Source organism: Hyphopichia burtonii (assembly GCF_001661395.1).
Source record: "Hyphopichia burtonii NRRL Y-1933 unplaced genomic scaffold HYPBUscaffold_5, whole genome shotgun sequence".
Taxonomy (NCBI): domain Eukaryota; kingdom Fungi; phylum Ascomycota; class Pichiomycetes; order Serinales; family Debaryomycetaceae; genus Hyphopichia; species Hyphopichia burtonii.
This window is the reverse complement of record NW_017963732.1, coordinates 634,694-650,386: the sequence shown is the minus strand read 5'-3', so window position 1 is coordinate 650,386 and position 15,693 is coordinate 634,694. Positions and strand designations below refer to the sequence as shown.

The 15,693-nt window shown below is 35.8% G+C and overlaps 6 protein-coding genes across 6 annotated transcripts; 4 read left to right on the top strand and 2 right to left on the bottom strand.

Moving 5' to 3' along the window:
• Window positions 1-267: 267 nt before the first annotated feature.
• HYPBUDRAFT_167559 (uncharacterized protein) lies at window positions 268-722 on the top strand (the record flags this gene model as incomplete). The annotated part of the gene is made up of 2 exons (XM_020222774.1): window positions 268-579; window positions 631-722. The coding sequence occupies 2 exons, from the start codon at window positions 268-270 to the stop codon at window positions 709-711; spliced, it is 393 nt and encodes a 130-aa protein (XP_020075659.1). The 3' UTR covers window positions 712-722.
• Window positions 723-839: 117 nt separating this feature from the next.
• HYPBUDRAFT_157740 (Mg-dependent acid phosphatase) lies at window positions 840-1,376 on the bottom strand (the record flags this gene model as incomplete). Its single annotated transcript, XM_020222305.1, has 1 exon — window positions 840-1,376. The coding sequence occupies one exon, from the start codon at window positions 1,374-1,376 to the stop codon at window positions 840-842; it is 537 nt and encodes a 178-aa protein (XP_020075658.1).
• Window positions 1,377-2,952: 1,576 nt separating this feature from the next.
• On the top strand, window positions 2,953-3,978 carry HYPBUDRAFT_153356 (uncharacterized protein). The gene has a single exon (XM_020221500.1). The coding sequence runs from the start codon at window positions 2,992-2,994 to the stop codon at window positions 3,790-3,792; it is 801 nt and encodes a 266-aa protein (XP_020075657.1). The 5' UTR covers window positions 2,953-2,991; the 3' UTR covers window positions 3,793-3,978.
• Window positions 3,979-4,448: 470 nt separating this feature from the next.
• On the top strand, window positions 4,449-5,717 carry HYPBUDRAFT_149442 (uncharacterized protein; the record flags this gene model as incomplete). Its single annotated transcript, XM_020220208.1, has 2 exons — window positions 4,449-4,506; window positions 4,561-5,717. The coding sequence occupies 2 exons, from the start codon at window positions 4,449-4,451 to the stop codon at window positions 5,715-5,717; spliced, it is 1,215 nt and encodes a 404-aa protein (XP_020075656.1).
• Window positions 5,718-5,810: 93 nt separating this feature from the next.
• Window positions 5,811-13,433, bottom strand: UTP20 (Utp20p; the record flags this gene model as incomplete). Its single annotated transcript, XM_020218833.1, has 1 exon — window positions 5,811-13,433. The coding sequence occupies one exon, from the start codon at window positions 13,431-13,433 to the stop codon at window positions 5,811-5,813; it is 7,623 nt and encodes a 2,540-aa protein (XP_020075655.1).
• On the top strand, window positions 12,936-15,427 carry HYPBUDRAFT_162490 (uncharacterized protein). Its single transcript, XM_020222566.1, has 2 exons — window positions 12,936-13,440; window positions 13,750-15,427. The coding sequence occupies exons 1-2, from the start codon at window positions 13,383-13,385 to the stop codon at window positions 14,964-14,966; spliced, it is 1,275 nt and encodes a 424-aa protein (XP_020075654.1). The 5' UTR covers window positions 12,936-13,382; the 3' UTR covers window positions 14,967-15,427.
• Window positions 15,428-15,693: the final 266 nt, after the last annotated feature.

The following is a 15,693-nucleotide window of genomic DNA, read 5'->3' as shown; positions in this document are numbered from 1 at the left end:
AAAGATTAACTATTGTAAAGATTAACTATTGCAAAGATTAACTATTGTAAAGATTAACTATTGCAAAGATTAACTATTGCAAAGATTAACTATTGCAAAGATTAACTATTGCAAAGATTAACTATTGCAAAGTTAAGAAAGTGATGTAGTTTATCAGTTCCGAGGGACGATAAGGAAATTCACGTGCGATCGTGCACTTTTTTCTGACTCGACTCTTAATGAGCAAAAGTTGACTGATTTAATTGTCTATTACTTCTTTCTTTAACGATGGCGCTTCAATTGAACAAGTCTGCTCGTGGACGTAACCTTAAGGTGGCTGCCGGGACCGGGGCCGTGGTGCTTGGGGCCGGGTATCTTTTGATATCGACTTTCCCCCATTTGAAAACGTCAATTTATAACTATCTCACCAACACCCAGGAAGAAGCATCCGATGATAACGAACCAATAGAACTCAGCAGATCCGACGTGCAACAAGCCGAGAAAGAAGAAGAGGCTCTTTCTCAGACCGTGGTGGGTGACAGCAGTCTTGTGGATATCAATGAATGGTCTCAAGATAACTTGAAACATTGGTTGAGCCAAGTATGTATATTACTTTATCGATACCTTTTAGCAATTACTAACTTATTCAAGAAAGAAATCAGTCCTCCTCCGGATGCTACTCGTGATGGCCTTATTTCCTACGTTAAGTCTATTCAGGAAAAGAGTGGTTAATTATCTTGCCCTTGTACTAAATCTTAACTATTCTCAATTTGTCCTCACCCTAATTTACTCTATACAAAAATTACTCAAGTAATTAACTATTTATCTTGTATGTATTTATTCTAATATTATTATTATATTTAATGCTGTTCATTCTGTAGTTTGGTCCATTCAATTAATTTTTTTTCAAAGATTTCCCGAGTTAATCCTTTCCGTTCATCGACTATATGTCCAAAATGACAGTTTATGGATTCAACGTCTCGGTTTCTCCATTCGTCATCAAACAAGATAAACATCCCTGCCTCCAACTCTTTTGTCATGCCCAACTCCTTGGCTGCTCTCAGAATATGTCTGGTTTTAGTTCCTTGCCCCCATTGAAGATTGGCAAAATACTTCATCGACGGTTTCCCGTTGATATGCAACCGGCTCAATAGCTCCTGTGCTATCCGGGGAGTGGCCGTACGGCTGGCTCCCACAATCTCCACCCCATTGGCTTCTAATTCAACCATTATCGATTCAACATCCTTATACATTGACAATTCCATCCCGTAATGATCAACTACTCGGGTCTTGGAAACCGGCTTGATCGGCGGCGAAAGGTGCGTATCACACCAGCATGGCCACAACGTGTAGTCCAAGTCAAACACCACCACCGCAGGATACTCATACCGTGTCATCTCTCTGGACCTGATTAAAGTTTCTAAATGAAAAATTCCATCGTTATCTCTCCACAGAAAAGAGAAAAAAAAAAAAAAAATCACTGGCAAAATCAAATAAACTGCAAAACGTCTAGTGCAGTTTGCCCCTAGGGTTCTTTATAAAGGGGGCAATCACATTATATCCCTTTTTCGATTGCCATCTTGTATTTCATCTTAGTCTGGTACTTCTTCTTCTTGATCATTGACTTCAGCCATGGATTCAGGAGCCTCCAGTGAAAGCATGGTAACTTTGAAAGTGCTGCTTAGCAAACTTGACCTCGATTGTGATAATGTATCTACCGTTGCTGCCGCTGCAGCAGCAGTAAACGGTTCATTACCCTTTGATAAGAAATCAGAAAGAGATATTCTTACTAAGACCATTAGTATTGATCGGTCAGTCTTGAATAAACTCAATTCGAAAGAATCTTTGATTAAAATCTTGTCGAAATACGGAATACCTTTATCTCCACCTTACGAATTAATTAGTTTGGCTAGAAAATCAAAAAAGAATAAGAAATACATTGGTTTGGAATCACCAGATGACTTTAAATGCTTATTGAGAAGCTTGAAGGTTAAAAACCACGTCAAGTTACGTATTTCCGATAAAACTGCCATTGCCAATGCTGCAAAAAAGACTTCGGATGAATCTCCTCTTAAAAAAATCGATTTTGCTAAATTGGGTGATGCTTTGGTTGAAGCTTGCTTTGATCATTTCAAAGAGTTCATGAAGGACTTCTCATTTGATCTTGGTGAGTCTGAAAATAAGTCTGATCAACACCAACCGGCTGATCAAACCAATAATCAAACCCATAATCAAACCCATAATCAAACCAATGATCAGACCAATGATTTGGTTGTTCACACAAATGTGGCTTGTGACGGCTGCTCTTCCCATGAATTTAAACCAATCCATGGGGTTAGATATAAATGCTTGGTGTGTCCGGATTTCGACCTTTGCTCTTCCTGTGAAGCAAATTTGAAAAATCCCGTTGGTGGCCATTTACCGGCCCATCCTCTAGCAAAAGTTTCCACTCCAGAGTCGGTTGCTTTTGGTAGGTTCGCCACTAACTTCCGTGAAGTTGGCTCTATGGAACACGCAGTTTATGAAAATGCAATTCGATTCAAAAAACTCGCCGACTCTATCAGTTCAGGCAATGAAGATGATGATACTAAATTTGCAATGTTACAAAGCTTGGTTGAACAGTTTAAAAATAATCAAGCTACTCAATCTTATTCTCCTCAGCAACAAAAACAAACTCAAACTGAAGAAAAAGAAGTGACCCATTCAAATCAATCTTCTGACTTGAACCTTGAAGCTACTAATGAACATGTTGTGGTCAAGACAAAAAAATATAGCGACCACTGTAGAGTCATTTCAATCATGTTGCAAAACAACTCTCGTTTTGTCATTAATGGCGGTGACTTGACTTTTACCTTTTTCAATGATGATGAAAGTGAAACTGTCGTTGTTAGAGCTGCTAATAGTATTGCTCCAGGTCAACACAGATTTTATAACTTGGGTAAATTGTCTGATAAATTCCACGAATTATCAGGTAAAAAATTAAGAATCTCAACCTATGATTCGAGTTTGATAATGGAAGGGCAGTATAATGAAAGCGAAGAATCCAGTCTTGTTGTTAGTACCAAAGCAGTGCCAGAATTTGATACAAAATCAATTGAAACTTCAAATAATATCGTCTTTGATAGAAAAGATCAAGTTAACGTTGTTTTTGTTCCTAAATCTTCCCAAATGGCTCAAATCATCATTACTAATAAATCAGCAAAACCAATTGATTGCTCGGATTTGAAATTCGAAGTCTATAATTGTTTCGAAACAAATGTATCAAGTGTTTTGGTTCATAAAAAACATGGTATTTTATCGGGTAAAAGTGCTAAATTTAACATCGCTGTTAACGGAGCCCATCTTAAATATCCATTCAAATTAGTAATGAAGAATGATTCTTTCACTGCTTTTACTGAATTGAGTATGAAACAACTTTCTGGCTCCTTTAATTTCAATACCGTTACCCCGGTTGAATTACCAGAAAAAGCTACTATTGAAAGTACTCCCGAAGAAGAATTGAACGATGATAATGCCTCATCTGTGACTGAAGATCATGAACTCGCTTCTTCCCCAGCTTCAGCTGATCAATCCAGACTGCAATCGTTTTCTCTGTCGGTTCACTCGATGGTATTACCAACTTTGCCAAAGGAATCTATTATTGAGCAAGGATCTCAATACTTGGATGCTAATTCAACCATTGCAGAAGCAGAAGATGCAAAAAACGATGCTGAAAATGACAAGGATATGGATGAGTACGATATGATCAGTGAGTCTGATTGTGAAATTGACTCTGACTATGAAGTATTATCCACCACCAATAGCATTGCTTAATGATTTTTATTTCATTCCTCAAATTTAAATACTCTTTTATATAATTCTTTTTTTCTTTTACCCTTTTTCATGACTAATAGGTTTCACGCTTGGTATGCATGCTGGTTGAATAGGTTGGCGGTTTTCTTCTTCACTCATTTATTTTCGTTAGTTAACTACTTTTGTTTTGCTATATAATTTTCAATTATCTTATGTTTGCTTACTTATTGTGTTGTAGTATTGTTCCTTGATTATAACTTCAAAACGCTTATTCTTATTTGAGTCAGTCATGCTCTAATCGACTTCTTGACACTTGTTGATGTCGTTGCTGCAAAATTTAAATTCGATGATTTTTTCAAAAAAACTCTCTATTTTCACTCCCTAAAAATTCACCCACCACAACAACACCTAAAATCAAAGTCCAACCACTTACTCTGAGATAATGAGTAAGCTTACAGGGTGAACAAAAGAACCTTTTGTATTCAGATATACTAATAGAACTGCCTAACAAAGACAAAAAAAAAAAAGAAAGGTCGTGTAAAGAACCAAGGAATTTTTTATCGCCAGTTGAGAAATCCAGGAAAATTCAGTCTTCTTGCTTGAAGTACTCAAGGAAGACAAGGTTGTTTTGGAAAAGCCAATTAATTGATTGATATTCATCAGTAATCGCGATTACTATGAAGTCTCAAGCAATTAAGACAGCGATGTCGAAGAACGAAGCTCCAGAAAGTGAAGGTATGTTCTATATTTCTCTTATATATTGAATGAATTCTAACATTTCATTAATAGAACAAAAATTGAAACAAAAATGTAAAGAATTGAAAAAAAGAATAACGGATATCGAGGAAAATAATGAGATTGCTACTATAGCACTTTCAAGAACTAGAATGGGGATTCGAAGGTTACGTCTTGAATATATGATACTACTCGAAAGACTCGAGGATCGAGCTATAATGGTACCAGATGGTATAGCCGAACTAGAGGAAATGTCACCTCCTCCATCTCCAACTGTTTTGGATGACTCTTTGACTGATTCGAATGCTGATCTTTCTCGTACTTCCTTATCCAAGAAAGGAAAACGCAGAGGAGGTCCGGCTACTTCTGCAGCCGCTAAAGCTAAGTTAAGAGATCCTGATTTACCAAAAAGACCCACTAATGCCTATTTAATATTTTGTGAGCTGGAAAAGGAACGCGTCAAACATGAAATTGAATCAAGTGGTGGTGTCGTTACTGACTTATCTAAAACAATGACTGAAGCTTGGAGAAATTTAGATCTTGAAAAACGTCAACCGTTCTATAGATTGTACGAAGAAGACAGAGCTAGATACCAGAGGGAAATGGTGGTATACAACCAAAAGAAGAAGGATGAAGAGGATGAAGAAATAAGACTGGATGAATCAAAAGCGAACAAAAAGCAAAAAACTGATTCAGAAGCTCCAATAGATGATTCAGAAGCAGACCCTAGTAGGGAAACTACAGTTAAACCTGAGGAGAATGATGAACAAGATGATGAAGATATAGAACCTTCAATTAACGGAGAAGCAGACGCGGAAGCAGAAATGGATGTTGATGCAGAAGAAGCAGATGCAGAAGCAGAAGACGAAGCAGAAGCAGAAGCAGAAGCAGAGCAAGAAGCAGAGCAAGAAGCAGAGCCAGAAGCAGAAGCAGAACTCGAAGTGGAAACTGCCGATACTGAAGCCCCATTGGATTCAGAAGTCAAAGTCGAAGATGATCAAAACCAGGGTTCTAATGAAAACGCAGTTGATTCTTCTATGGCACAAAGAGAAGCCTCAGATGTTCCCGAGACACCGGCACAAAATGGTTTGAATAGACCAACTGATTCAGCAAATGAACACCATACACAGACCAGTCACGAGTCTTCATTGTCAGATCAACCTGTTAATGGAGAGGCTAAAGAAGCCGATCCTGAAAATTCTACTAATTGAGTTTGCCTTTTAAACGTTCTTTGTAAAAATATCAAATTATAATATACACATGTAATATTCAAAATACACTTTTAATCTATATACAAAAAATGATTAAATTGTTCTCTTCTTCTTAGCACGGTAGTAGCCATTCTCGTCCTTAACATGCTTTCTTTTTTCTCTAAATCTTTCATGTTTCTTCATCTTCTTTTTGGCTGCAACATCAGGAGCATTAAGAGCCATTTGTGCTCTTTTTGTTTTTCTCTCTTGTCTTCTAGAGTTAACAAGCAGTTTAACTTTCGAATAAATGGCGGTGTAGTCAGATACACCCATTTTATTTTCAATGATTTGCATACATTCAGTAGTTAATTCAACTAATTTAGCATCTTCATCACTTCTACTTGGGTCTAATTCAGTAAAGTTATATAAACCAAGCAAAATTTTCTCAGCAGCTTCTGCTATCTTATTTTCGTCCATAATTTGGACTAGCATTGCTGAAAATTGAATTGCAGAAACTTTAGAGATATATGCATCTTTGAAGTTTCTTTCTTGTCTCATAATAGCACATACACGGGAAACCATATATTCAGAAGCATATTTGAATCTGGTTTGTTCTTCATCTGTATCAGCTACTTTGTCTTGGTTGTGAATAAATAATGTCTTGTTTGATTCCCATCTCATCACAATAAGAACCAAGTTTTTCACAATCTGAGTTCCTAATTCTTTTGAAACTGAAGGTGCTCCCAATTGGTGCAAAAGTCTGTAAGCTATGGTCTGAATTTGATAATCGCTTATTTCGAATTCTAAATTATCCAAGTTAGACAAGAGAAGCCCAACTAAACGACAAGATATCAATCTGACCCATGAATGAGGGTATAACAAAACTTCGATTACACTTACCCAGATATCACCATACTTTTCCTTGAAAACCTCCTCTCTTAACTTGGAACAAATCGAATTGAATGCACTCAAATTTATATAAACATCTTCCCACAATGTATCAGAAGAATCCTCATTTGCATTTCTAGATTTCTTCAAAGTAATTTCAATGGTCTCTTTTGCAACATCATCAAGGCGTTTGTTTGATCCAACGCCGAATTCACCAATATAGATCTTATAGATGTTCAAACCACATCTCTTCAATAAATCATTTGAGGATTGGGTGAGCCATGCATTTACGTAAGCTTCAATATTACTTAAATTGGAGGTACCCAATTTTTTAAAGATATTTGAAATTAAGGTAGAGGCCAATTCACGACACTTAGCAACATCATCACTGACAACAATATTTGCTAGAGCAACGAAGAAACTAGATGCCAATTTTTTGAGGAATTCTGTTCCAGATTTTAAAACGACTGAATGTATCAACTCCATAACACTTTGTCTACCAGCTTGAGTTACATACCCTAAGTTATTGACAAGGAATTTGAATTGTTTTTCCAATTTACCTCTTCCTTGATCGTATTCCATTAAAAACTGGAAATAGACACTTCTAGACATGTCCCTGATTTCTTTAGAATGATTGACCACCATAATTTTGGCAACTTTATCCATAACATCGTATACTTCAGGTATCATAATATGCTGAGAAACAACAGCCTTTAAAAAGTTAAACGCAAGACCTTGTTTATTTGGTTCTTCTAAGTCAGGAAGTACTCGTTCCAATACATAACTTATTGCAGCATCACTTAATTCAACATTTGGCTTATGTCTGATGATTGTGGCTAAAAATTTCAAACTACTTTGACAAATTTCTGAATTTGTGGATGGACTATCCTTTACGATATCCAAAGACTTAGCAGCACAAGACTTGAAAATTTCATCAATATCTTCGGAGAAGGAAAGCCTAACAATGATATTTAAAACCTTCAATGAACTTATACAAACACCTTCATTGTCAGAGTTCAAACTTTCTTGAAGAATAGGTATGAATCCTTCAAGGTTAGAAACTGTAAGTAAAGCATCATTTCTCGTGATAGAAACCCTCAATAATTCTAAAGAGAACTTTTGTAAAGTACAGATATATTGATTATTCTTGGTTTGCATTTTTAATGGCCTAGCATTGAGTTGAACCAAAAAGTGTTCCTCGGATTCACTAATTTTCTTGCCTTTGAATGGTCTATCTTCAGATTCTTTTGCAGATTGCTTGTAAAGTTCAAAGCAAACAACTAATATTTCTTTAGTACTCGAAGAAGAGTTATGGTTTAATCCCAATGCATATCTTTTTAATAATTCATCTAGTTTATTTTCAGTCTTATAAGAAACATTTTCACTCAAAAGAAGTTTCAAAGGATGAACGAGGAAACTGAAGTTCTCTAAACTTATATTAGAAGCTAAGATCTCAGCAGAATCAAAACTCTTTTTATGCTTAACTTCTTTCATTTTACTGGTATAACCTTCAGCATCTTTCTCTTGACCAGCAGCACCAAAAGTATCCTCCATGATTATATCAACAAGAAGCCCAGCTGAGTCATTTAAGTCACCATGTTCTAAAATTGGTGATATCAGTACCAACATATGATGAACTGTGAAACTCAAAACATGAATTTGGGAACCTCTTGATAATGCTGTTTTTAATTCTTGTAAAATAAATTTGAAGTATTTAGCACCAAGAATTGTCACTATTTTACTTAAACTCTTTCTAACAGCATCCCTTAACTCTTCAGAACGAGAACGCATGACCTGACAAGTACTAGTCAAAGTACCAGGTAATTCAGTTTCTATAAGGTCTTCTGTAATACACATAATAAGGCAAGTTAAAGCCTCTGCCAATGGAGCACGAGCAACAATGGTCTGATCATCACGCACATTCAAAACTTTTAATATAGATGGGAATAACTCTTTAGTGATATATGTATCAACTTCTAATTGATTTGTTGGAAAATCTTTCAAAATATCGTCATTCTTACCCTCTTTTCTGGAATTAGTTGAATCTAATAAGGATTTAGATACCGAAACAATGATATTTACTCTGACTTTTAGTTCTTCAGGTTTGGAACTTTTTAATGCTGCAAGATATCTTCTGTACAAGGCTTTGTATTGAGTCCATGTAACACAAGTACACAATAAGCCAATAGTGACAACAGCTTCATTAGAAATATTTCTAAACTTTTCCTCCTTAGCAACAGCATAACTTTCGACAATCGGTAATAAATAGTGTGAAATGTTACTACCAGATAATTCATTTCTCAATCCTGCTAAATCCCTAATAGCCTTTTGACGGGAAAACAATTGGATGTGTGTGATATTTTCAAAGAAATTTGATTCATCATCCTCACCGAATAATACCTTCATATTTTCAAACTCCGGCAAATATTTGTTATGTTCAACAATATGGGAAAGCAATCCAATGTACTCAGATTGGACATCTTGGTTGTGATGTCTAATACCGATACGTAAATGGGGCAAAACTGTGTCTTTGAAAGAATGTATGAATTTACTTGCTGCTTCAATAGATTCTTTTTCTGAAAAACAATCAACAAAACGTTTCAAAGTAAATGCTGCATTTGTTCTTATGGCCAATTCAAGCTCGTCATTGATGAAAAATAAAGCACAATTAATTATAGGAAACCATTGGTCAGTGGAGAAAGTCTTGTATAAATCTTCATTGATAGTTTTAAATGCGCTTGAACGTCTTTCGAAATCTGGTTCTTCAATACGCTTTGGAGAATTTGCATTCAAATCATCAAGTAATTCACCCACAACTTGATAATCAACAAATTTGTTACCAATACTTTGAACCACAGTGACTAATGTTTGACGGATTGAGCGGTCACTATAAACTCTGAAAGCCTTTGATACACTTTTATAGAGACCTGACAATTCATCGAATGAACAGTCAAATTCATTGATCAAAGCAGATAAGGAAAGAAGAATGTTAGTTTTATCTTTTGAAATAACTTGACTTTGAGGTTTATCCAACGCTGAAGTTAAAGAATTCAATAAGGAGGATCTTGTAGAATCTTCATCGATGTAATTACCTTCAATAATCAAAAGAAGAATATGAATAGCTTTCGAATTAGTATCACGATCAGTTGTTTTTTCAATAACACTTGGTAGATTTTGAAGCAATGAATCAACCAAGATGGCAGCAAGAGTAAAGTATCTATCATCATCAATTTTATTTCTTGTTAATGCCTTGATACAAAATTCTAAGACCACCGAAAGTACTGATTCTTTCAAATGCTGATTGAATAACAAAGAAACCACAGCTTTAACTGGAGCGAAATCATCTATGTATAAGAATTCATTAACGTTATCCGATTCTATCCAACCAAGTATTATTTTCAATACAGAAGATGGTTGTTGGATATTTTCATCAGAAAACTTTTCTAACCTTGCTTTGATGATTGAGTTATAAATCAACCCAACATATTGATCCCATTCAAATTTTGGTCCTAATAATTTGAATAAGGTTTCAAAGCACTTCAGACCATTCTGTCTTATAGAACGAATACTCTTGACAAATATAATATCTTCCTCACCCTTTAATTTATCAATCTTGTCTTGGGCCACGATTAATGAAAAAAGCAAAGGCTGAATCGTTGATTCCAAAACTTCTTTATATTTATAACCTAAAGAACCGTAAGCTTCTTCCAAAAGATGGACATAACCCAAGATTCTTCTTATTTCGAAAGAATCAACAGAGTCTAAATCCAAATCTCCACTGAAGTAGGCCTCGTAACTGGTTCTACTTGACCCAATTTCTAAGAATTCCTTAATATATTGATCAGGGAAATTTGGTAGAACAGAAAAAACGGCAAATTTTTTACCAATCTTACTAGTTGTTTTTGATGCACCCTGAGCTCTACCGAATAAAAGTCTTAATATAACTGGGACAACTGTTGGATAATCTTGATCTTCAATGGTTGAGTCGGACCCCTTAACAACCAACTTTGTAACTTCATCTCTGAATATGGTGTCATCTAACAAATTTTTTAAATTATCTTTATACTTATTGACACCCGGAATTTTCCAGTTCATAAGCACATCCAAAGCAACTTCTTGCATTTGACTTTGTCTATGACTAAGCATGTCCATGATGTGAGCTTTGAAAGCATCTCTATCATGGATCTTATTCAAATTCTTGAACTTACTAAAGACAGAAATTAATGAAGTACGATCTTTTACCGACCAATGTGGGGAGTTTGAGTTTTCGTCATTATCATTTTCGTCATTATTCTTCAACACCAAAGGAACCAATTCTTCAGATCTGGATTCTGCAATTGATGGAACCACAGACAATGATTGGATAACTCTTGAACGTAACATGTATTCGTAAAGGGAATCGCCTCTTAATTCATGAGCGAAGTCCATAATCGAGACTGTAGCATTCTGATATTTTGAAAGAAATTCATCATTTATATGTTTGAAGTTATCGTGAATTCTATAATTGTTAGGTTGCCAATCTGCTAATGAGCCTTCATCATTATCATCAAAGACTGAAGTTAAATCGCAATAGGTTGAATCTTGAGAATTAAAGTCAAACTTGAGAAGATATGAAAACAAGCTCCAAAGATATTGGGAACATGATTCTGAAATGAATGGAAGTGATTTATAGACCCCATCCCAACAAGGTTTAAACTTATTGGTTAAAAGACCAATCATGTAATTTGAGATTGATTTTTTTTCAATATCCAGAGGAGATTCTAAACTTTTAAAAGTATTAGCTAAATTTCTAATTCTTAGTTCCAAATCTCTTGAATTGGAAATAGTCAAAGGAATTTGTTCTATGATTTGGATTTGCTGTAAAATAGGAGAGATTTCATCAGAACTATGAACGGTACTAGTTAATTTTATCATTAATTCAATTGAATTTAAACGAGCTTTAGGGTTAGGAGAAGAAAGGTTATCGGAAACGGAGATAATGGTAGCATTTGCAATTAAACTTAATTTATCACCTAAGGAAGCATGAGAAGTGGATATAAAGTTTTTTAAAGAATTCATTAATATTGGAGATTCTTTAAAACGGGAGAAATTATTACTGAGTAAAACAATATCGAAGATTTCATTTGAAAGTTTTGGATTTGAATTTATTGATAATGACATGGTTAGTAAATCAATGGTAATACCGATTAAATCATGAGAAAGTTTAGAATCTAATTTAAATGATTCATTGAATAATTGTTTGATCAATTTAATAAAATATTGAGTTGGTAAATTAACGAATTTAGTATTATATTTCAAAACCAGAATTCTCCAATAAATTTCTAGGAGGTCATCATGACTGGCAATTTTTGAAAATGATTCCAACTCGGATATTATAACATCTTGGACTTCATGAGGGATTATAATGGAATTAAGTAAGGTTGACTCTTTTGCAGATAACCTATTTAAGAAAAATGCCAATTTTTTCAAATTGTCGAATGACTGGAAATTTTTGGAAGACAATTTATTAATGAAGTTTTGAATGTGATTTGCAATACCAAAGCTTAATAATTTTGATTCGGATATGGATAAGTTTGAATCAGCAAAGACGAGGAAATGACTAGCATTATTCAAAGAAATAATTGAATCGAATAAAGTTTTATGAAATCTAGTAATTTCTTGATTATTACCATTACGGAATAAGATGATGAAATTATAAACCAAGGAGTTCAACAAGCTTGAATTACTTTCATGGGATGAATTTTGAATTTTATTGATTAGTTTAATCAATACGGAAATGATTGGATTCCATGATTTAATTTTTTTACCCGACTCAGCAAATGAAAGAGTTGATAAGATTTGGGAAACTGAAAGCAATAATTGTAAGTTTAAATCTTTATCAAGAAGCTCATTAAGATAATTTATGATTAAGTTATAGAATTTATCACAAGCGTCAGGATTACCGTGATTGAATAAGTTTAAGATGATATCACAAATTATTGAGATGATTGAGCCCTTTGATAATGAATCCTTTGAATCATTTAATAATAATGAATGATCAACTAATTTAGATAGAATAAGAGATGATTTTGAATGGAAATTACCGGAAGTGCTCATCATTGATTCTGCGTATAAAGTGACCAAGGATTCACGATAGCTTTGATTATTAATGATGAGATCAATCTGATTATTGAAAGAATAAGTTATCATTGAATCTAAGGAATCGGATTTAGATTTTCTTATCAAGAAAGATAAAGCTTCAGCTGAGAACCTTGAGATGTAAGTTTTTTTAGTTAAAGATAAGGTTGGTAAAAGGTTTTCAAAAGTTGGAATCAAATCATTAACTAAACTTCTCGATAAGTATTTGAAAGAGAATGCCAAACAGTTAAAGCACCATTCCAAGATATTTGAGGAGTTTTTATTATTTTGTAAATCATTTGGGTTAACTGAGCAAGCTAAATCGGTGACTAGTTTCAAATATTCTTCATAATGGGGTAGAAAATCCGGGCCCAAGTCATGAATGAACTGGGATAATAATTCTAATAAAGGTTGAATTGAATTTGCATCATTAATTTTTATATGTTTCACCAAAGATTGAAATACTTTATTTTGATAGTATAAGAGCTGAGGCAAAGTTTGGACCAAGGATTCGATTTCGTCTAAGAAATCGGTGAAATCACCACTAACATTAACTTCTTTCCAATGGTTTAAAGTAGTAAGGAAATGGGATACTTCGACAAAATCATGGACTCTTTTAGTCAAGTTGAGACTGGGCTCAATTTTCATTGAGTCCACTCGTTCACGGAAAGACGCAAACGCATGTCTTCTCGTGGACTGGGTCTTCTTGACCTTGCTATGCTTCAGAGACATCGACATGGTAAAGATGTAGATCAAGGTTGATGGTGATGGAATAGAGAATTAATTTTTTTAAAAGGGCATCGGGGCATCTCATCAAAATAGATTGGCGCACTACAAAAATTTAAGTGCACTACAAAAAAAAAGTACACCATCAAAAATATCGAATAGATAAAAGAAGAACTCTTTTAATTGACCAACCAGACAATCAATTAGAGACAGATGTCAGATCAATCGGACAGGACGCCGTTGTTGGCGACAGGAAGCAGTGGGAGGAAGAAGCGGTTAGGGTACCAGGGGGAGACCCCTGAGAATCCGATAAAACTCCCAGAGACCAAGAGCAAAGAGGTGGTGGTGAATCAAGCCAATCGGGCCAGTTCCAAGATATCACAATCTCCGCAGATAGGATTGCAGCGGACGAGTCGTACTACGAGTAAGTTGAAGTTGCTACCGGAGGATCCAATTGGGATTGAGGACGAAGAAGAGGAGGAGGATGAAGAAGAGGAAGAGGAGGAGGAGGTGAGGAAAAGAAGAAGTAAACGACTGGGGGTTTACTCCCAAGTGAAGCGAATCACCGATAAGCCGGCACGGAAAGATGCCGAGATATTGAGTAAGCTGCATCGAGATTTATTACCCAGGGTAAGTGCATACTGTACGTGTGGGTCGTATAAGATGAAGGAATTGTTAAGATGGCTAAAGGAGAGGAAAAGAATACATAATACGAGTCCGAAGTTATTTGATGAATGTTTATATACGCCATTCCGGTACAAGGACTGGAGAAACGAGGAAGACGTTGAAGAAGAGAATAACGAACGGAAGTTAATTCGATTAGCGGATGAAGGAGGAGAGATTGATATTGGCAAGCAAAACGATATATTTATTTTTGAGTACGGGGTGATAATCATGTGGGGGTATTCATTAAAGGAAGAGCAATTTTTCCTAGACAGTTTGGACAAGTTCGAAAGTGAAAAATTACTGAATGAAGATATACAAATCGAAGAGTTCAATTACTACATCACCCAGCTGTACCAGCCCCGAATATATAATGATTTCATTACTTTGAGAGATGATTCGAATTACATGTTGAAATTATCGATAAGCCATGCTTTGGCGCAATCGGTCAAGATCTCCTTATTTGAAGAATTGGTTGATAACACCATCGAAGACACCCAGGACATCCCGCAGCAAATAGCCATGACTGGGAAAGTCGAGATGACGCGGGACGAGATTATGAAATCGATCGGAGAGTTATTTATCTTGCGAATCAACATCAACCTCCATGGGTCGGTGTTGGACTCCCCGGAGCTAATGTGGGCCGAGCCGCATTTGGAACCCATCTACCAAGCAACCAGGGGATACTTGGAGATCAACCAGCGGGTTGAGCTCTTGAACCAGCGATTAGAGGTGATCAGCGACCTCTTGCAAATGTTGAAAGAGCAGTTGGGCCACTCGCACGAAGAGAGTTTGGAGTTCATTGTGGTTGTGTTGGTGGGCATCGAGGTCTTGGTGAGTCTAATCAACATCATCGTCGATATACTCACCTATTAAACCATCCCTGGTTGCAAAATACAACCTTCACCGCCAGTAGGCTCCGGCCGCGACACGACCCCCTTTGTCACTCACCACAAGTCGGCACCCGCCCTCGGAAGTCGTGGGGCTCAAGCAAGGAGCCAAGAGCAATCTGAGACAACAACAAATGTCAGACGGCAGAAAATAGCTTACATAATCGATAAATGAAAAAATATAAACGAAAACAAGGGAAAAAATAACTGGGAAACAATCAAAATTAAAAGTGAAACAATCAGAATTAAAAGTGAAACAATTGAAAATAAAAGTTACCCATGAAAATAAAAGGCAACACTGGCCAAAAAATATTCCTGGCCAATAAGGAGTGCAGGCCAAAAAATATTCCTGGCCAATAAGTAAGTAGTGCAGGCCAAAAAATATTCCTGGCCAATAAGTAAGACAGAAATAAAAGGTAAAAAATAAGTAAAACAGAAATAAAAGGTAAAAAATAAGTAAAACAGAAATAAAAGGTAAAAAATAAGTAAAACAAGGTGATCTTCAAAAAATACCAAAGTTCAGAGACATCACCTCATTTAGTAACTGTAACTCCATCCGTGCCAGAACCCAAACTAAACGGCACAACGGCAGAACGACAGCGACGACACCGTCAAAGTGTCTGCGTGTGTCCAGACAGCCTTACGTAACCGCACATTTACCCTAATTCGCCATCGGTTCTAGCCCCTCGCTGCCACCACCACCACGGCCATTG

Coding starts and splice junctions, on each gene's coding strand:
- HYPBUDRAFT_153356 (XM_020221500.1), top strand. CDS start 2,992: ATGGAAGGGCAGTATAATGAAAGCGAAGAATCCAGTCTTGTTGTTAGT.
- HYPBUDRAFT_162490 (XM_020222566.1), top strand. CDS start 13,383: ATGTCTTCTCGTGGACTGGGTCTTCTTGACCTTGCTATGCTTCAGAGA. Junction 13,441..13,749: donor GCTTCAGAGACATCGACATG/GTAAAGATGTAG, acceptor TAAAACTCCCAG/AGACCAAGAGCAAAGAGGTG.